The sequence below is a fragment of the Synchiropus splendidus genome, chromosome 1 (genome assembly GCF_027744825.2).
Source record: "Synchiropus splendidus isolate RoL2022-P1 chromosome 1, RoL_Sspl_1.0, whole genome shotgun sequence".
NCBI classification, from domain to species: Eukaryota; Metazoa; Chordata; class Actinopteri; order Syngnathiformes; family Callionymidae; genus Synchiropus; species Synchiropus splendidus.
Genome location: NC_071334.1, coordinates 20791600 through 20810365, shown reverse-complemented (window position 1 = coordinate 20810365; position 18766 = coordinate 20791600). Strand labels below are relative to the sequence as shown.

Genomic DNA, 18766 nt, shown 5'->3' with positions numbered 1-18766 from the left:
GAATTTGAATTGAACACAACATTTCCCCCTCAGAAAACTTCTATTGTCCTTCGTTCAGTTACCACTATCTGACTAACGATTTCTTAAGGTCACTTCATCATTTGATTCATCATCGATACTTCCACCAGATATTCTAGAATTGAATTGAAGATGCTCTGACCAAATCAGTTTTTATTTCACAATTATTTATAAAAAAAAATAAAATCAGTTTCAACCGTCTAAACATGAACAACTGTGTTAATCAGCATTTTTTTTAAAGAAATCAAAATACCACAAACAAATATCATATCAACATTGTTATTTAATAAGAGAAAACAACCATGTAAAAACTCAAAAATAAAGCAGCAAATCACATTCAAATCTAATGTCTTCTAGGAGTACAAGTAATGTAAACCACATTAATAGTCAACTCACATCTAAAGTGTTCAGATTTTAAACGGCTGGTACATTAAATAAACTGAAGCATGGCTGCGAATACCTGAGGATCACATGACCAACTATTCTGGGACACAATGACATGTCGGGGTAAACGTTGCACTCCTGCTGTAACAGATATAGCCACAGACGGCCTGTGGTGAGCGTTCTGAAGTCATCATGTGGAATCTATGGGGAAACGCTCAGGCCACTGTGAAGGGTCTAAGAAGATGGTGCAGACCCCGCTGTAGAACCAAAGTCTGGGTAAGAAACACTCCACCTCCCAGGAGTTGGCGGCCCGGTTGTAGACCTCGACCTCCACCCCGTAATCCCCCTCCATGCCTTTCCAGTGACCTCCAGTGACAAACAGCTTCCCATTTAATGTCACTAATCCCCCGTTCTCGTGAAGCATGTGGAGGAGCTGGACCTGGGCAGAGAGCGAGCAGAAATAAATGGTGAATGAAATTGGAATAACTGATACATTCATCTATATTTACAGTGTGCTTTTACTGTGTGAGCAGATACAGAATTCAGGAAGTCCTAACTCACTTTCTGCCACATGTTGGCCTCTGGATCATAGGAGTAGACCTTTTTAGTGTTGTCAGCTACAAGATATATAATTCCATCCACACAGACTGAGCGTGGGGAGGAGAGATATTTGGGGATGAACGGAGAACATATGCTGATCCAAGCATCTGTGAAGAAAATATTTTCAAAGAAAAACAGTCTGCGATAAATAGAGGAAGAAAGAAGAAATATATCCATACATTACTAAAGCAAAGAACAGAGGTGGTCTCATTTTTCTGGGTGAAAGTTGAATTAATGCTATGCAGTAGATATCCAGCTTAGTTACCTATAACTGGGTTGTAGCACTGCATGGTCAGAGCGTTGTACTTGACTGCACAGGAGCCTATCACGTAGAGCTTCCCATGACACCCAGTGGCAGTAAAGTTGGTGACATACTTCAGTGCCGGACATGTGGACGTCCAAGTATTGCTGTAGGGATCGTAGTGCTCCACTTCTACACGGTCTGACGTGGTTCCTTTTGGATAAAGGTGTCAGCATCAGTCAGGTAAATACAATTTGAAGCCAAGAGCAAACCTTGTAGAAGGACCAGAAATTGGTTATTTTAATGAGACAACAGATTTGATTTTAACCTTGGACTCGTACAACTGCTATGAAGACTTCAACCACTGCATTGCATCACAGGACTTGCACTATGAGTGGCCTGATGTGCTTATGCCACAGTCGGACAAGAGAGATTATTACGGAGTTTGACTTACCTGCTTTAGGAGGTCAGAGGAATATGCAAACTTTAAAAGCATTTCCCCACAATATTAACCCTTTCATGCATGACACACCCACCACAAGGAGTTGGTGACCCGTTGAGTAGCGAGGACACTGTGTCACAACAATTCACAAAATTAATACTAGCTGAAATTGTACTGTAACTATTTTATTACTCCGTGTTTTTTTTTTTTCATCTCCTCAGACAGCACCTAAATCAACTGACGTTTAGCAGCATCGGGCATGAAACACCAGTGTCCCGTGTGTAGCTTTCCCCAGCAGTGGTCAGCTCTGCACAAAAGGGTTTTCTTACCACCAATAACATAAACCTCCCCATTGAGTGTGGCCGATGCATGGTTCGTCCGAGGTCGCAGCATGGGCGCCACCGTGCTCCACCTGCCCTCACGTGTGATGTACTTCCAAGTCTCTGTGGTGGACCAGGTGTTGGTGTTTGAGCCCCGCGAGCCTCCTGTAGATCAAGCATTTCATCTCTGCCGCAATGTTTGCTTGATGTTCTGCGACACAGTCACCCACCTGTGACGTACACGTCGTTGTTTAAAGAAACCATTGAGTAGCCCCACTTGTTGGGGTTGGGGAAGTTCGGGAGCTCGTGCCACTGTTCTGAAAAGAACTTTATGTTTTAATACACTAGACACAAGCAGAACAGAAACGTTCAGGAAACAAATCCATGCAAGGAAATGGTCATGACTATCAATCCAAAGGATTCAACGGTAGATGGGTGAGTTGTACTGCAGCTGTTACGTGAGATGTTTTATCCTCATGAGGTACATACTTGTCCTTGTGTTGTAGAAGCCACAGTTTCTGAGTAAAAGCCTTTGCAGTCGGGGATCTCTGTCCTCCTCATCTGAGCTATCATCCTCATCAGAGTCATCCAGCGAGCGACCGCCCATGACAAATAACACCTCTTGCAGGCTTGGAAGGGGACTCTGACTGTCAACCCAAGAATCTGTGGGCGATTCCATTTTCTGTGGAAGATATGAGGCATTGTTCTCTGACAAATCGAAAGGCAATGTGGGACCCACCTCTCTGTAAATCTTCTCCACGGTCTCCCGGCAGCTGGAAGGCTCCTCAAGCAGGCTGTCCTTCAGCAGGTGGTCAGCCAGGTAGTCCGGGCTGAGACTTGAGATGCGGGACAAGTCGAGAAGCTCAGGAAGATAGCAGAGTCTAGAGTCTTTGTGGTGCTTGACCCACTTCAGGGCTGCTTCCACACATGTGTGCTCAGACCGGATCTGCAGGCCTTCATGACTCAAGCAAGCCACCAGACGCTCTTTCTCCAATAGAAGAAACTCCTCACATTGCTGGACGCCTTCAAAGTTCTCTAAAAGAAAAGCCCAAGCTTTGGCAACAACCTCTGGGCATCCGTGGATCTCCCCAAATTCCAGAATTCCGAGACAGTTGGTCGCATCTATCTGGTTCTGGAGGTACCTGCTGCACACAGCTCTGACTGTCTGGAATTGCAGCTGGCTGGAGGTGCAGATCAGACCCTCAACATTGCTCTGGTTGATGGTGAGCTTCCCTGTGTAGGCAAAGTCCAACAGAGATCCCAGGACGTCTGCGTCAACATCGTGAAGCTCCACGCGTGCTGCTATACTCTCTACGAAGTCACCAGAGAACATAGAGCGGAAATAGGCGCTGCACAGGGCCAACACGCCGCGGTGACACGGGAAGTCACGGCCGCCTGCGCTCAGAGTCACATCGACTAGTTTGGGGTTGGAGCAGAAAGAACGTAAGCCTTCAAGGATGCTTTGAGGATGAGAGGAAAGACAGAAGTCCAAGTCGTCCACATTGCGCACCATCTTTGGTCAAGTGTCCCAACAACTGATTCAACTTCACTGAAACAAACACGATAACTATCAACAACTCATGACAAACACATCTCACATCTCCTCATTATTCTGTGGGTGATTTCCAAACCCCTTTTTTTCTGATCCAAATGCTCAACCCAGCATCAAAACAAGTATCACATGTGGTCACAGTGTCACCAGAAGAGGCACATGATAGCTGCTGAGGTCAGCAGACAACAACATCCAAGAATTCCACTTAAAGCATGTCAGATAATAACATATATATTCTCATCTGTCCAGCAAAGTGATGCGTTCATGCGGCATTACACTGTCATAACTCTTCATAGTTGCATTTAACTATAACGTTGTTTAAATAAAAGTATCCATCATTTTATCCATTATTCTGTCATGGCCTTAATTCAAATTGAAGCATGGATAGTTGCTTACAATCAGTTTAGCTCTTACACAAATGTGGCTTCTGTTTTTGTTATCCAACTGCTACACAGTTGTGTAAATCAATGATACAAGCATTCAATTACCAGGTTTGGAACAACAAACTCACCAACCAAAGTGCAGACTTTACTCAAAGAGGCACATCCCATCAGAAAAAAGGCTTTTTGTTGTCGAGCAGCTGGTGAGAACAACAAGGAGCGGGCAGCATGGCGGAGGGCTTCTGCCAAGTCACTGGGTCGGGCTGTCCGTCGCTCACTCTGCTATTTTTATCACTGACACTGAACTCAGATTCCACTCAACAAGCTCCAGCCGGACCCACACCTGCTGTCACACACACACACGCGCTCACACACACACACACAGACAGATCTACAATCTTCTCAACAGGCTTGGAAACTAGCAATGACGGAAAAGAGTTGTTTATTGTAGAAGTATGTGGAACATAGGGCTGTAAGAGTTAAGTCTGAGTCTGCTTTATTGTCAGTTTAACACACGAACACTGGCAGGATTCACGTATTTACTGGGCTGGGTATGTGTAAGCAAGGGGTGACTAGCAAATGTATTTATGTACACATTAATTTGAATATGTTTTTGACATCCATTAAGATTCATATAAAAAATAAATTAAGTAAAAACATTGAATCAAAGATTTGTCCTCATGGCTACATTTCTGGCTTAATTTTGCATTTATAAAACCACATTTCACAATGTAAAGTTGAATTGATTCGATACCCAGCCCGAGACTCAAAAATCTACAAAAGTATCAAAAGAGTAAATTACTCAAAATGAAAAATCTCAGCTTCTTTTTCTTTCCAAAATGCAAAACTGCGGTCGATGTATTTACAAATTTCTTCATTGCTAAAACTTGAAATGTCTGTACCCTTGTAGACCATGCTCTCATCTGGGGTTGGGGTCTGGACGATGACTTTGGGCACCTGCCGCAACTCTGGAAGACTGGGCTTCTCCACTTCAGCAGTGGTGTCAGAACAATTTGAAGCAGTCCCAAAGAACTTCACTTTAATGTCCTCAAAACCGTCCTTCCACTCGCGGTTCCCGGCCTCGATGTCCTGGATGACGGCCTTGTGGAAGTCTCTCACCAGTTCCCAGGGGAAGGTCCCCACGTGGTCGAACACCTCGAAACATAGCAGGTGCCTCATCTTACGCTCATCCACCGGCAGCTCCAGTTCCAGGATGTGGAAGTAGCCCAGCATGAAGAGATCCAGGGTCAACTTGTCGTACTCCACAGGCACACCGTCCAGACGCGGAAGAAACTGCTCAGGCGAATACAGGGCCTGTTGTCTGTGCAGCCTGTGGAGGACAAAGATGACCAATGCTCTCATTTTCAATGAAAAACATTTCATCACAACACATTTTAGTGGGTATTAAACCCAATTTTTTGTCACAAATAATTCAGTTATGTACTACACTGACACAAAAGTGCAGAAACGTAATAATATTTTTTTTAATTCTACAATCCGAACGATTGGTTTTAGCTGATTCATTACTTTAAACCAAGCGCTGAAAGTCACTATCCTTGTAAATAGCAGCTATGCTCTCCTCAATTCATCTGAACTCAATCCCCCTTGTTCATGACGTAATGAATTCCACTCCATAAAAACCATGAGACCAGACACATGCAAACTCTGAAGAGGACAGATTATCACTATAGGTCAATAGTATCTGTTGTATCTGCAGTATGTTCACTCCTACCGTCGTATCTGCCTGGATGGAACGCTGGAGATCATACTTCTCCAGTTGCCAAGCATCTTGTTGACAGCACTTCTCTGCTTGAAGAAATGCCCCAAAGAACTGTTCATCATCTTGGCCTGGGCGCTCTCCACATTGCTACCACAATGCATTTCAGCTTTGCAACCCACTCCTGCCTCTCCTGCGCTCAGCTTCCTCTCCGCTCCATCCCTGCTCTTCAGCGTCACCGTGTAAGCAGACTTCTTCCAGTGGCCCAAGAACAGCACTACAATACGCTCCTTCCTCAGGCTGGTCGTCTCTAAAACATCTGGGACATTCTCATCATAGTCGATACCGGAGTCGCTGTTGCGGTCAGTCTCGGGACTTGGGTTGAGGAGTTTCGGAGGACTCTGTTTGTCTAGAGGAGGAGGAGAAGCACACAGCTCAACGGCCTCCACAGGTTCATCAGACAACTGTGAGTTCTGTAATTCGAAATTAGACTTTAAATTCCTGACTGAGACTCCGAACTCTTGGATCTCATTCTCTATTCTTTCCCTGCGCCCCCTGGTGGAGGTCTGCCGGTCGGGCGTCTGTGAGAAGACCGTGATCAGATCAGTGTTGGGCATTTTGCAGTACGGCTGGTCGGTCAGGTTGCTCAGGAGCAGAGACATGCTTTGAACGATGCCGGAGATGCGGCCGCACCAGCCGGGCAGAGGGACCTGACTCGTGAAGTTCCTGAACTGCGTGTTGACCGTGATGTTGACGATGGGAGCGGGGAGAATGTGGCGGAGCTCCTCTGCCAGACGTGCCAGTTCCAGCTGGTAACCTTCACAGTGTCTTTGCATGGAGACGTTGGCAATCTGCTGTTCCAGATAGATGAGGTCGTCCTCAGTCAGCAGCTCGCCAGAGGGACCTAGGATGGCGTTGTGGGCTTGGGAGAACCTCCAGGTAACTTTGGCATATCGATTCCCATTTTCCTGCAGAAGCCAAAGAGGAAGGAGATCGGCATCGAGATTGCACCAACAGTAAGCTCCGGAGCAGCTACTTGTCTGTCTCTTTGTCATTATTTACATCAAACTTCATAACTACGATTATCTCACTTGATCATGTCTGGGCTTTAAACCCTGACAGCACCGTGGAAATATTCTCCGCATGCCACTAAAACACTCAAGCTCCAACATATCGCTGAGGTACTCCTGTCATATTCCTGTAGCGTGTGGTTTGTGGCTCGCCACTGGACTGAGATTGGAGTAGACTAATGCAGGGATAGAGGAGGGATTACATGACATCACTGTAGGCAACAACTAGCAAGGCCTTAAAGCCTCTTTTTTGGCTAATAAAAGTTGAGCCAGGCCACGCACTCGGGATTATCTTTTGAGGAGTCCACTGCACATTCCACAGGCAACTCTGCTGGAGTATTACACAACATTTACAAGACAAAGATGTAAAACAGAGCTGTTATTGAATGTTTCCATTGATGTGGTTATTTTAAAAGTGGAAATGCAGTAGTTCACATTCAAATTATTAAAGACATTTGGTCCTGCTCACCATAAGATATTTAGTTGCAGATAAAAAGATGCATTTCAATGGTTACTATTTGGGTGGCAAATCTAATAATCCAGAAATTCTAATCGTAAATTAAAGTCCCCACCTCCGGCTGCAAGTTGCTGGAATAAGCTCCAGTGACCCAAATAAGGGAATAGGCTCAAGAGCTCGTGAGCTGAGAGCAGCCTGCAGGTGCGAGCACACGGCATCCCTGACACCTTCCAAGCCACTCAGGAGAACAACGATGAACTCCTTTGCACCTCTGCTCTGAGATCTTATGTTTCTCAACTCATTGTTCAACACTTATTTTAATACATTTCATGTTAAATACTCTGAGTTTAATGAGCAAAAACTGACAGCGGATGACCGATTTCCTAAAAAGTCACGTGAACAATGTGAAGAAGGAAAGACTCAATGAGGGAAACGTTCAAAATCACATGACAGTTGCTTTATCACAGTGACTTAATTCTACTGTATGCTCCATTTGATGAAATCAAAATGTCAATTTTCTGACTGTTTTCATTGGAGCTGGTCACATGACCTGACTATCTGCCCGGCCTATTGAAAACAACAGGGAAACTATTGAACTTTGAGACCATCAAAATCAAAATGATTTCATTGAAATACATGTGTGTTTTAGAGTTGCTCTGCTTATAAACAAAGGAACTAACAGACACACTACAACCACAAACATCTTCCCACTCTCCATTATTGGCAAGGTAATAAAACGTGAGCTAATTCTGAAACAAGCCAGCTGCCTACCTACCTTCCGTCTCTGGTCCTCCTCATCCAGCAGCCGGGCCTGCAGCTGCCTCACCATCACCTGCCTCTTCCACTCAGCGATGGGACGCCCCCTCTCGTCGTGGGTCGGCACCAGGTAATCGATGTCCGACAAGTTTGCCTCCTCGGTTGGCAGCACTACCATCTTGTTCTGCGGACAGCATCTGACTTAGATCCTGGATGTGCGTGCAGCACCGGAGCATCACTCACGGCGTGTCCAGTGAAGACGCCCGTCAGTCCAGATTGCTTCAAAGACTGGATGGACTTCATGTTGCTGAGTTTGCCCTCAGTGAGCACGTTGGTATCAGGTAACATCTTCTGATCCGCAGAGACAGTCCTCCTACCGGCAGTTGCTTGTGGGTGACTGAAACCTTTGATGACTGAGAAAAATGCAACGCTTCATTGGACATGTTTTTTATGAAGTCAATGAAAGTGCAAATGCCCTTGAGCCTTCATGAAAAATGCCTCGTGTCTAACAATAGAAGCGCTTAACCTTCAAAAGTGAATTACTTACCCGATGATGCCACTTGAACCTGCTCTAATCTTTTGACGGTGGTTTTATCAGATTGGCCCGGTGAAGGTAGAGATGGTCCAAGGGGATATCTGGCCTGTGGACACTCCTCGCTCTCAGGTTTCTAATTTACAATAGACAAATAAATCCGATGGTTCAGGACGGTGTTAATCAATGACAGAGGATACATGAAACCTTAACTACCTTTAAACTGTCCATGGGTTTGCTGCATGTGTCGCTCAGGCTGCCGTAGTAATCTGCTCGGTGACTCGCTGGCAACACTGTAGCTGTCGCCTTCCAGTCGCCCTCCACTGCGGGGATGGACTCAAAGTTGGGGTCTTCAGCAGTTGTCTGAGGTAAGCACAGAAAGCAGGATTACACTGTGTAGTAGGGGTAGTTTGGGTGACTACTAGAATGAGTTATAGGGCACAATTTAGACCGAGAGAACAGTGGTTTCCTGCATGAATAAAGTCCTCATGAGGTTAGTTTTATAGCTTTATATTCAATATAACTCATTTTAAGGGTTAAATAATCTCATAATTCCTTCTAAACATTATGACTTTAGTTACAATCCATACAATGGATCTATAGTAAAGACCAGGACAGGAAGATCTGCACCAGGTTTCTAGCAACAGATTGTCTTCTTAAAGCACCTTTCTCTGAACATGCTATCCAAATCTTTCCTAGGTGTTTATCAGGTGTTTCAGTTCTTAAATTAATCTATTGGCTCATGCATTTCTTCCAAGTCAATTCCTGTGTCCCGCATTTGCACACAGCATCATCGAAGTATGTGAAGCAACATGTGTCCTCGTTGTGCAACCTCACTTCTCATGAGGCTTTTCGAAGGTCAATTCGAGGTCTGCAACATGGAAACGTTCAGGAACATCTGGTCCAAATAAAATACAGTAATGTCCCACACGTCACGCATAAACAAAACTGTTGTTATTCCTCATTGTTTGCGTGACAAACCCGATGAAGGTTCCTTGACCATGACACCTGATTGTTGCTTTTTAGGAATGAGCCAAACAACAAGAGTGTTGAAAGTGTCAGCCACTGTTTTCATGGTGATCGTGGAAAAACCGCTGAGCAGCCAGCAGTTACAACGCAAGTAAAAGCAAACAAAGTCCCTCAAGAGGCCATGTTATTCTCCAAAATATGTTTTTTGGGTTAGTACAGCTATGAACTACAACCTCGCTTTTGCACCCTACTGCACTTGGAAATGTGTAAATAGCACTGAGACGTAGTTTGGAAGGAAACACAGGCTTTTGTTTTGGAAGGAACAACTCCAGATAAGAATCGTATTTAATAGTCAGTTGTGCAAATCTGACAATACACACACTCTATAGAGCCGATGCCAAAGGGGGAAGGGGTGCAATAGTTGACCATGAGGGAGGTCACATAGGTCAAGACATTATTTGGAAGGGGAAGAAAGTGTTCCATCTGTAACCAGAGTTTGCTCCGAGCTGGCATGTCAAACTAATGGAGACTTTCAGCCCGTTATTGATGGACCTACTGCCACGACTCAAACTCCCATAGCGCCCTGCAACAGTTGAAGCTGGAGTCCACAGTGAGAATGATCAGTTTCAGGGAACTTGGAGGAGGCCATGGAGCATTGGGACACATGGACAACAAGCATCTTCCAACATGTCAAATAGGAATCATAGTACTTTGGTGGAAACCTAGTGGTTCACTGATCCCTTCAGTTTACCACGTACTGAAAGCGAATCAAAGTGGGAAGAGAGCACCGCAGCAAAGCATGTCAAGATGAAGAAATTACATCTCCGTTCTGACACAGGAATATCTATGAATGCATTAGTCTGTGTTCAGACACAAAGGGGTGTTTTGGAAATCCCTGGTGGAGGACTGTACCCACCCTGATGGATAGATAAAAAATAATATCAGTGAGTAATAGGCAGCATGGTAGGACTGTTTCACAGCCAGAGGACGCAGGAATAGACTGGTGCCTTGTCCACTGGGTCCCTCTGATCAAGAGAAAACTTGAATAAGCCCTTGAATAAAGCCCTCAACGCTCCATCTTAGCTGGAAAACCATTTTCTTCTAAGCGTGGCAGTAAAGACAAATGAGTCAAGAATATGTGAGGTGATGAGTGAGTTACAAAGGGCAAGTTGACCTCCCTTGACCCTTGGTTCTATTCCAAATTTTCTAAAGGAAACCAGTCAATGTATGTTCAACAAAGGTTTCTTGAGGCATCAAAATTAGACAGCTGTTTGTTAAGTAGAAATGAACATCATTATAGTGGTAAAATCATAGTAATAGTTCTTATTTATTTATTCATTCTTGCTACAAGGAAAAACACATAGTTGTTGTATATTATGGGTTGCTTCATCAAAAACACTGACCCAGGTTTTACAGTACTGTATGAAGGTATGAACGTTACAATTATAAACTTTTACAAATATGAATAATGGTTTACATAATTTAACACAGTGTTCCTCTCTTGTTTGAGCCATGCAGATGAGATACAGATGAAACAGTTTAAAGTTTTGTTGTGTCATTTTAAATTAGCAACTCTTTTCTACTGGTGTTTAATGGGTCAGAGAAGACTGAGGAGTGAGGACAAGCTCAGTTTTGAGAGTGTTCACAACAGCAAGCTCTGTAAACTTGTTTAGCTAAGTGACATTTCACAATCAAAGTTATTTTGAGTTAGAACGTCACAAGACCCTTACTATGATGACTGTTCAGAGGTATTTGTGCTCAACATTTTCAGAACAGAAATGCGCTCTAGAAAGTTGTTTTTACTTGTGTTAGATCAAAAACAGAGTCGACATACAGCGCGACATCATGCTAAGGATGACATACTAGGTTAAGCAAGGATAGAAAAACGAGGGGGGCGGAGTGAAGTCATCTTTTTCCAAATAAACAAATATATCAGGACAAATTGAGGATACGTCAATGCCTGGGGAGTTCAGAGGAAAACAAATGAAAGCGCGACTCAGCAACCTTGACCAGACTTAACACCATCTCACGGAGGGCGCAGGATGTATGGAAACATTTACATCCCCCTTTTTAATGAACCTGTACTGTCTTAATGTGCTCCGTGCAGAATGCATATCAAATTCAGCTCTCCAAGGACATTATTAGTAAGAACATCAAAGACGCTGCCGCATGCAGTTGCCGTGCTTCGTGTCCACGAGGTGGTCTTTGCCGTTTCCTCTCACACGGCACTTTGATGTGATGGAGCACGAAATCAGCTGTGACACTGCTCAGGCTGATGAAAAAGGGGAGGAAAAAAAAAACTTCCCCGAAGTTGTGCAATCCATAAATAGATAAACAGAGGGCTGGGAAAAGAGAGGGTGATTCCTCTGTGACCCTTCTGGTAATGGTTCAATGTCCTGAACGCTACAGTGGACAAGTGTGTGTGTGTGTGTGTGTGTGTGTGTTTAATTAGTCCCAATAGCCAGAACATTTGGTTTTCATCAACACCCCTTACAGTTGCCGCTCGGATATAGACAGGCTTTAAGCCTGGATCCGCTCTCCTTTTATCAGAAACCCTGATCACAACAGATTAAAAGCCAAGCCCTGGTCCCCGCGGGTCACGCTGTGAGAGAGTTGTAGCGTTTCAATGCACAGCGTGTATTTAAGGAACATGCCTTGTAATTCTATGCTCTGGAGTCAATCATTAAAACAACCTGTTTCCATGTGAAATACTCACTTTCCTGGTGATAAATTGCAACCTGGAATGTATACAGTGGGTGTACGCTATACACAGAGCAGTATAGTGTAAATACATGTGCACTCACACGAGAAAATACTCTCAGGTTTCCTGCTTGCGAGGCTAATAAATGAAAGCAACAGGCTTTGGCAAGTCTCTAGCATCTACCGCAACACCAACAATTACACTTTTTTAAGGCCAAAATACATCAGCTACTAGATGTGGGAAGAACTACTAAGAAGTGTGCAGAAGCAAATCAAGACGCCTTGTGTTATTAGTTCAAATCAACAATAGGAAAAGCTCATAATGTCAGCCGTGACTCTGGGGTATTAGTCATGCCTGACCGTAAGTGGCTATAACTGTTCACAGCGCTGCCAAAAGCTGCTACACTCGGTTGTGCCTGACAACACAGACCTTTTGAAAGGCAGAAATACAAGAAATAGAACATCCAGATGTCACGAGGCACCGACCAAACTATAATGTGACTGACCTGACTGTCCTCCGTGCTGCTGCACCTTCACCGTGAAGAGGAGCTCTGAAGCAGAGTCTGTTTCACCCATGTGACGCTATCCAATGATCAGTGACCATTTCTTTCACACCAGCATCCACATCTCTGCCAGGGGCCGAGGGCCGGCAGGCAATAAACAATACACAGATTGGGGGAAAGGTATGAATAATTCACAGGAGGGATAGGATGGCCGGTAATGTCACTAACGCATAGACAAACCAACCGTGTCGCACCAAGTCAGGTATCAGGGGAAGCCCGAAAAAGACATTTTATCCAAGTGCTTTCTGATGATTTTTCCACTGAGGACAATTGCAGGATGCAGATTATTCATCCAACACTTTGAAACAACCTGGCTGAGGAGATTAGTGAAACGTGACATGGGAAACACAATGCGACACCCTGAAGCCTGAACAAGGAACTGTTAATTTGGAAAAGGTTACGAAGAGTGGAGTTAAATTCCAAGTCAATATAAAACAATTCAATTAAATGTGAAGATTGCTGATGCGGACTATGGACTTTATGAAAGACAACTGAATGTGTCCTGATGTTCTGCAGTATTTGGGTCGTAGTTTCTGACAGACTTGAGAACAGCTTGAGACAGCCTGCCATGAGTTTGGTTCTCTTGTGGTTTCTGCCGGGTTGAGACAGTTTTTCCTGGCCTGCAACATCGCTTGCTCTTGGTGGGATTCTCAAGCGGCATAAATACAGGCCTACTCTATATTAGCATATCAACAACTGCAACTATGAGTGATTGGATAAGATAACTTCTTCTTTTTCTTACGGCTTCTCTCTTCAGGGATCGCAACAACGGATCATGTTCCTCCATCTCACCCTGTCCTCTGCTTCCTCTTCTCTCAAACCTACAAACTTCATGTCCTCCTTCACCACCTCCATAAATCTCTTTCCTCTCCACCTTCTGCCTGGCAATTCCAACTTCAACATCTTCCTACCTATGCACTTGCTATCTCTCCTCTTTACATGTCCAAACTATCATTGCCCAAGCTAACCACTGTGGAAAATCCCTATTGGATGATACAGGACACTTCACAGGCCATTTGAACTCCTCCTTTCATGTCACTGTTACGGGTTGATAATATTATTGTAAATATGCAAATAAATTCTTATTTCTGCATTGTTTATTTTTATTATTATTAAAAAAACATGGCCCAGTGCACCAAAAAGAAGGAAAGGGACCTGAGAGCGAATCCTCCTGCCTCATGTACCCAACAAAAGCACAATGTGCTCATCTAACTGGATGCACTGTGAGGCTCACTATGGCGATGACAAAAACCAACGCATAAGTTAATGCTGATTATGGGAGAATAGCTATTATTCACATATTAATGTTGAAGGTTCACAAGCCAATTTTCACCCCATATACAAAAAGAAGTATATTTAAGTGTCCCACTGGTCATAATCAATCCAACACTTCAAACCACAGGTTAAAGCTGTTCCTACATTAAGAGCCGATGATATAAGCAAATGAACTAGTGTTTCGTCTGTTCGACAGTTGAATTCGACCCCTCTGATTTGAGGTCCTTCTGTTGTCTGCTGGTATGGATCACACTCGCCAGGTTTTGCTCCACAGGAGCCTTGATATCTATTGCTCTCTACCACAGGAGCGGCTGACCTCCACAAGCCAGATAGGCGGTCGTAATGATATGGCTGATTTGTTTCGGAACACATTTCCCTGCCATATTCCATTAAAATATCCACCACAATCAAACATGCAGAAGGTCCAATCCATCAACCAGTTCATTTCACATTGCTGCTGATGTCCATACCTGAAATGATGTTTGCTTTTTGCAACAAGAGAGATCGCCACCATTCTGGTTTAGGCTCAGCATACGTTTATACGATGCCAGCTGTTGCTCAAGGATCGCTGCTAATGACGCAGCGCTACTCCGATGCATTTGGGTCACAGCTCGGAAATGAGATGATGCAACCGACACCAACACTGATGGATCGCGTGATCTGCTCAGTGTTTTACAAATGTGAACGCCACAAGTAATTAAAGAGCCAACTCAACACGCTCATCTGCCTAAAAGCTGGTGTGAGAACTGTTGCTCTGTGGAGTTGAGACTTTGAGGTCACTTTTGGAATGCAGCAGCACGAATACCCACGGACGACCAGCGAAATGGTGAGACGGCTTCTTCGTGCAGACTTTGCTTTGGTTTAAGAAATGGGATGCACTGTCGTGCCTTCCCATTCCAGAAGTGACAATCATAGCACTGCGTGGGGAAAAAACGAAAACAAAAAAAAAAAGCATGGCAGCCAAAGGTGGTTGGAGGCCGGTGACATCCTGCTGTCTAAGACCAAAAAGAGATAGAGTTGCCAGTTCCAGGCATCAGAACGGTGAAAACACTGAAACTTAAGCTTGTGGATCTCATAACAGACCCAGCCTCGGGGCATTCCACCTGAGCCACTGGAAAGAGGTAACCGATAGGTCTTTCGCTGGCGGCAGCTCCAGCTGGGTCCGACGCCGCAGCGGCTCCTGTGCTAATTAACTATCCATTGTTGATGGCGGGATTATTTCTGAAGCCGATCTCAGCAGCCACGCCTGGCTGGCTCTCTATCATCATCCTCTTCATGTATGAGTGCTGCTCTTCGTCACTGACTTATTCATGGCGGGTGGCGGCTGATAGCCTTCATTACTCTGCATCTTGGTGTTGTCTGCACTGTAGCCAGCGAGTCAAGTGTGAAGTGGAGGGAACAGTAAAACTTGACGGCCTTCAGGTGGACAGCTGTTCGGCCTAAGGGTGCAGCAAGTGTGCTGACAGAGTGTTCCCCCAAGACTCTTTAGCTGGAGACATTCTGTTTCCTTTAAAAAGTCCACTTCTCATGCTCACATGTCAGCAGCAGTCCCGAGTGAGAGCCTCCAAACTTGATTCATATGTTTCCATTCCAAAGCAAACAAATGAATCAATATTATGAACGCATTAAATAGGCGTCTCTCGTTCCAGTTGAAGGCAGGACAGATCGAAGAGGTCACGACAGCGCAAACAAAAGGTGTTGACGCTAAAATATTCATCAGGATGTTCATAAGGCCAGGGCTCTCCACGCTAAACAAAAGACGTAATCTCAGAGCCCTCTGTGACAAGCTGAAAAACAAGACACTCACGGCACGCACAACAAACACACCCAGCCAGGATCATCTCCAAAGAAACAAATGGCTCATGCATGACGAAAACCATTTACTGTAATTGTCAGCAACTTTGGTCCAAAATGCTTGATCATCATTGAAAAGCAAAATAAACACTGACAGTTAAAGTGAAAAACGCTTGTGCGACACCTCGCTGAGTGGGAGATGGAGTGATAACAGGGGTCGCATTTCTGGTGGCCAGGCGAGCTCCAACGCTCCGGTGTCAAGGGGAAGTGAAAGCTAGGGTTCTGCATGGACCGGATGGTCCGATCCATCAGCTGAGCCACTAACATTTTGAAAAGAAAATAAACAAAAAAAACTTTTTGAGAAAAGAACCAACACGAAGGGTCGACAGTGGCTCGGACGGAAGCTGCAGGGTTGGCAGTACGGTTGTAGTGGAGAATATCAGTGGAGGTGTTCAGAGGGTAAACAAAAATCTGCTGGTAAGACTTGACCACTCATGACCTACTTTTTTTTCCTTTTGATACACACTGCATCCAGGCACTCATACAAAGAGCCGAGGTGACCGAGCAAATATTGGGCAGGGGTTCAATAACGCCGTTGATTTTCAGGTACTATAAATAACTTATAAACACTGCTCCTCCCTGTTCTCTCCTTATCTATCAGCTTCCCCCTTAAAGGCCATGCTGGACTGAGAGTGACGCCGAGGCGAATAGAGCAGTGTTGAGCAGTAATATAACTCATTTAACAATGACTGCAACCTGCAGCCCTGAAGAGAAAGGAGAGTAACCAAAAAAAAGTGAATTAGTGCTTACATTTTTCTCCTTGGCGCGGAGATATCTGGCACATTCATGGTGACCATTGTACTCAGCCAAGTCTGCTGCGGTGAAACCGTCAATATCTTTGTCTGAAGGGTTGGCATGACTTTCCAGCAAGACTTTGCAGCACTAAAAAAGCACGTAGAAGCCAAGTATGAGAAACACAAAAATCGGTGTTAAAATAGTTGACTGACACAATTCGGTTTACTTAGACAAGGCAACTCAAATGGTTATAACACAGGAAGATGTCATGGCTTTAAAGCTCTTGTCTTACCTCCAGCTCTCCGTTCTCAGCAGCATCATGGAGTGGGGTCCCACCCCAGTAATCCTTGATGACCCTTGCACCATTGTGAAGCAGCCACTCTAAGATGCAATAGTGCCCTCTACTGGCGGCAAAATGCAGGGCGGTTGCTCCTTCCCTGTCCTGGCAAGACGGGTCGATTTCAGTTGAGGTCACCTGTTTGGATTTCAAGCTATAAACAAACAAACCAGGCTGAGGACATATTTAAGTGAGTGTGTAGCTTTTCTCACTGACCAGTAACACCACAACCGCTTGGTGACCCATGTGGGCAGCAGCGTGCAGGCAGGTCATGCCATCATTGGCCCTGAGCCGCACGTCAGATCCACAGTCCTTGACAAGGTACTCCACCAGATAGAGATGCCCCTCCTGACAGGCCAGGTACAGAGGGGTGGCACCCATTCCAGTCTGGTGGTTTACACAGCTGTACACAAGGGACACATTCTTAACTGTAAACTATACTGAGGCCATAGGATGACTATAATAGTGATATTTCTGAGACGAGGGAGTGAATGAGTATATGGTCAGAGATATTTTAAACCAAATGACACTGTATGTTGTTGAGCACAATGTAGTAAAAGGCCAGCCAGTTAGCTAATTTTTATTATCCCACAATCTGTCTGCCCCACGTGGTTGATAGTTGCTGTGCATCTATTGTTCACAGGAAACTGATGGTCACATGTGATGACCTGACTTTGTTGTGGATCATACTCCTTACAGCTCCACTCTATGGTAATGATCTTCCTGTTTCAGATAGGGCATCATATCTCAGTTTTTTTGAACAGGAAAAAAAGACAAACGGAAGACATGACCCCATCAGACCGTTTGTATGAGCTATCTAAAGTAAGATGCTTGTGTTTCCGACATTTTGCTGTGGCCATTGAGGTGTGCCACTTTGTGTTTAAACATCACTGTACATAACTCTGAATTGACGTGTCATGGTTAAGACATCAGTGACTTCAGAGCCAGTTGTGAACTCACTCGGGTTTTTGCTGAACCAGCATTTGCAAACAGTTGAGCTCTCCGTTAGCTGCTGCGTAGTGAGCGGGTACAGCTCCGCACTGAGTTTGGATTTCTGGGTCGGCACTGACAGAGAGCAGCCAACTCATCACGTCGCTGCACCCGAACCGAGCTGCGAGATGAAGCGCAGTGGCACCAGCTGCGTCCCGATCCTTTCAAGACATGAGCCATAGTTATTCAAGTGAACTGCATGAATGTCGAGCTACACAACAGTGTTCTGACTTGGATCTCTCTGAGCAGCATACATCAATGCTGAGTTCAGAGGGTAACCTCCTTCCACATCTGGAGGCGATTATAATTTCTACATTATACATGGAGTACCATGTAAGTGAACACCAGATGATGTCATGATCTAGTATCTGTACTGCATCAACATAACCACAATAGTATCTAACAGCACCATTGGATTTAGGTCTGAATTCACGCTGACTCTTGTGCCATCTCTCAAGAGCACTTCAGCTCAAACGTTTCCCCACAGTGCTCAAAGAGCTGAGCGGACGAACTTACCTCGATGTTGCAGCCTCCATGAGCCACCAGCCACTGCAGCTCCTGGATGTTGCCAGTAGCAGCAGCATCGTGCGCAGGGGTGGCTCTGTTGTAGGCCCTTGCATCTGCTGGCAGACCCAGCTCACCCACCAGAAACCGCAGACACTCTAAGCGCCCACATCTCGCTGCATGGTGCACCGGGCCGGCTCCCTGTGCGTCAACAACTGTCCTTGAGAGATGACCAGAAGATGCTAGCGCCCTCAAGGTCACAACGTCGCCGGCCCGAGCGGCTTGGATGGCCCGATGAAGCACCATCGCCACTCTCCATAAGCATGTTACAAGTTCTCCGGGTCCTGGCAGTCTGACATGTCTTTACTCT

At 45.0% G+C, this 18766-nt stretch overlaps 2 protein-coding genes across 3 annotated transcripts; both read right to left on the bottom strand.

Annotated features, from left to right (window-relative positions):
- Window positions 1-415: 415 nt before the first annotated feature.
- On the bottom strand, window positions 416-4181 carry klhl30 (kelch-like family member 30). Of its 2 annotated transcripts, XM_053844247.1 has the most exons (7): window positions 2745-4181; window positions 2495-2687; window positions 2236-2322; window positions 2015-2170; window positions 1268-1456; window positions 964-1109; window positions 416-841 (listed from the first exon to the last, which is right to left on the bottom strand). In XM_053844247.1, the coding sequence occupies exons 1-7, from the start codon at window positions 3516-3518 to the stop codon at window positions 593-595; spliced, it is 1794 nt and encodes a 597-aa protein (XP_053700222.1). In that variant the 5' UTR covers window positions 3519-4181; the 3' UTR covers window positions 416-592. The 2 variants fall into 2 exon arrangements, with proteins under 2 accessions (XP_053700222.1, XP_053700215.1); XM_053844240.1 differs by having other exon boundaries at window positions 2495-4181.
- A 191-nt stretch (window positions 4182-4372) lies between these two features.
- On the bottom strand, window positions 4373-18702 carry LOC128771844 (espin-like protein). Its single transcript, XM_053887650.1, has 11 exons — window positions 18409-18702; window positions 17863-18053; window positions 17119-17305; window positions 16858-17040; window positions 16581-16712; window positions 8686-8832; window positions 8485-8605; window positions 8181-8350; window positions 7957-8121; window positions 5670-6622; window positions 4373-5267 (listed from the first exon to the last, which is right to left on the bottom strand). The coding sequence occupies exons 1-11, from the start codon at window positions 18700-18702 to the stop codon at window positions 4736-4738; spliced, it is 3075 nt and encodes a 1024-aa protein (XP_053743625.1). The 3' UTR covers window positions 4373-4735.
- Between the last annotated feature and the right edge of the window lie 64 nt (window positions 18703-18766).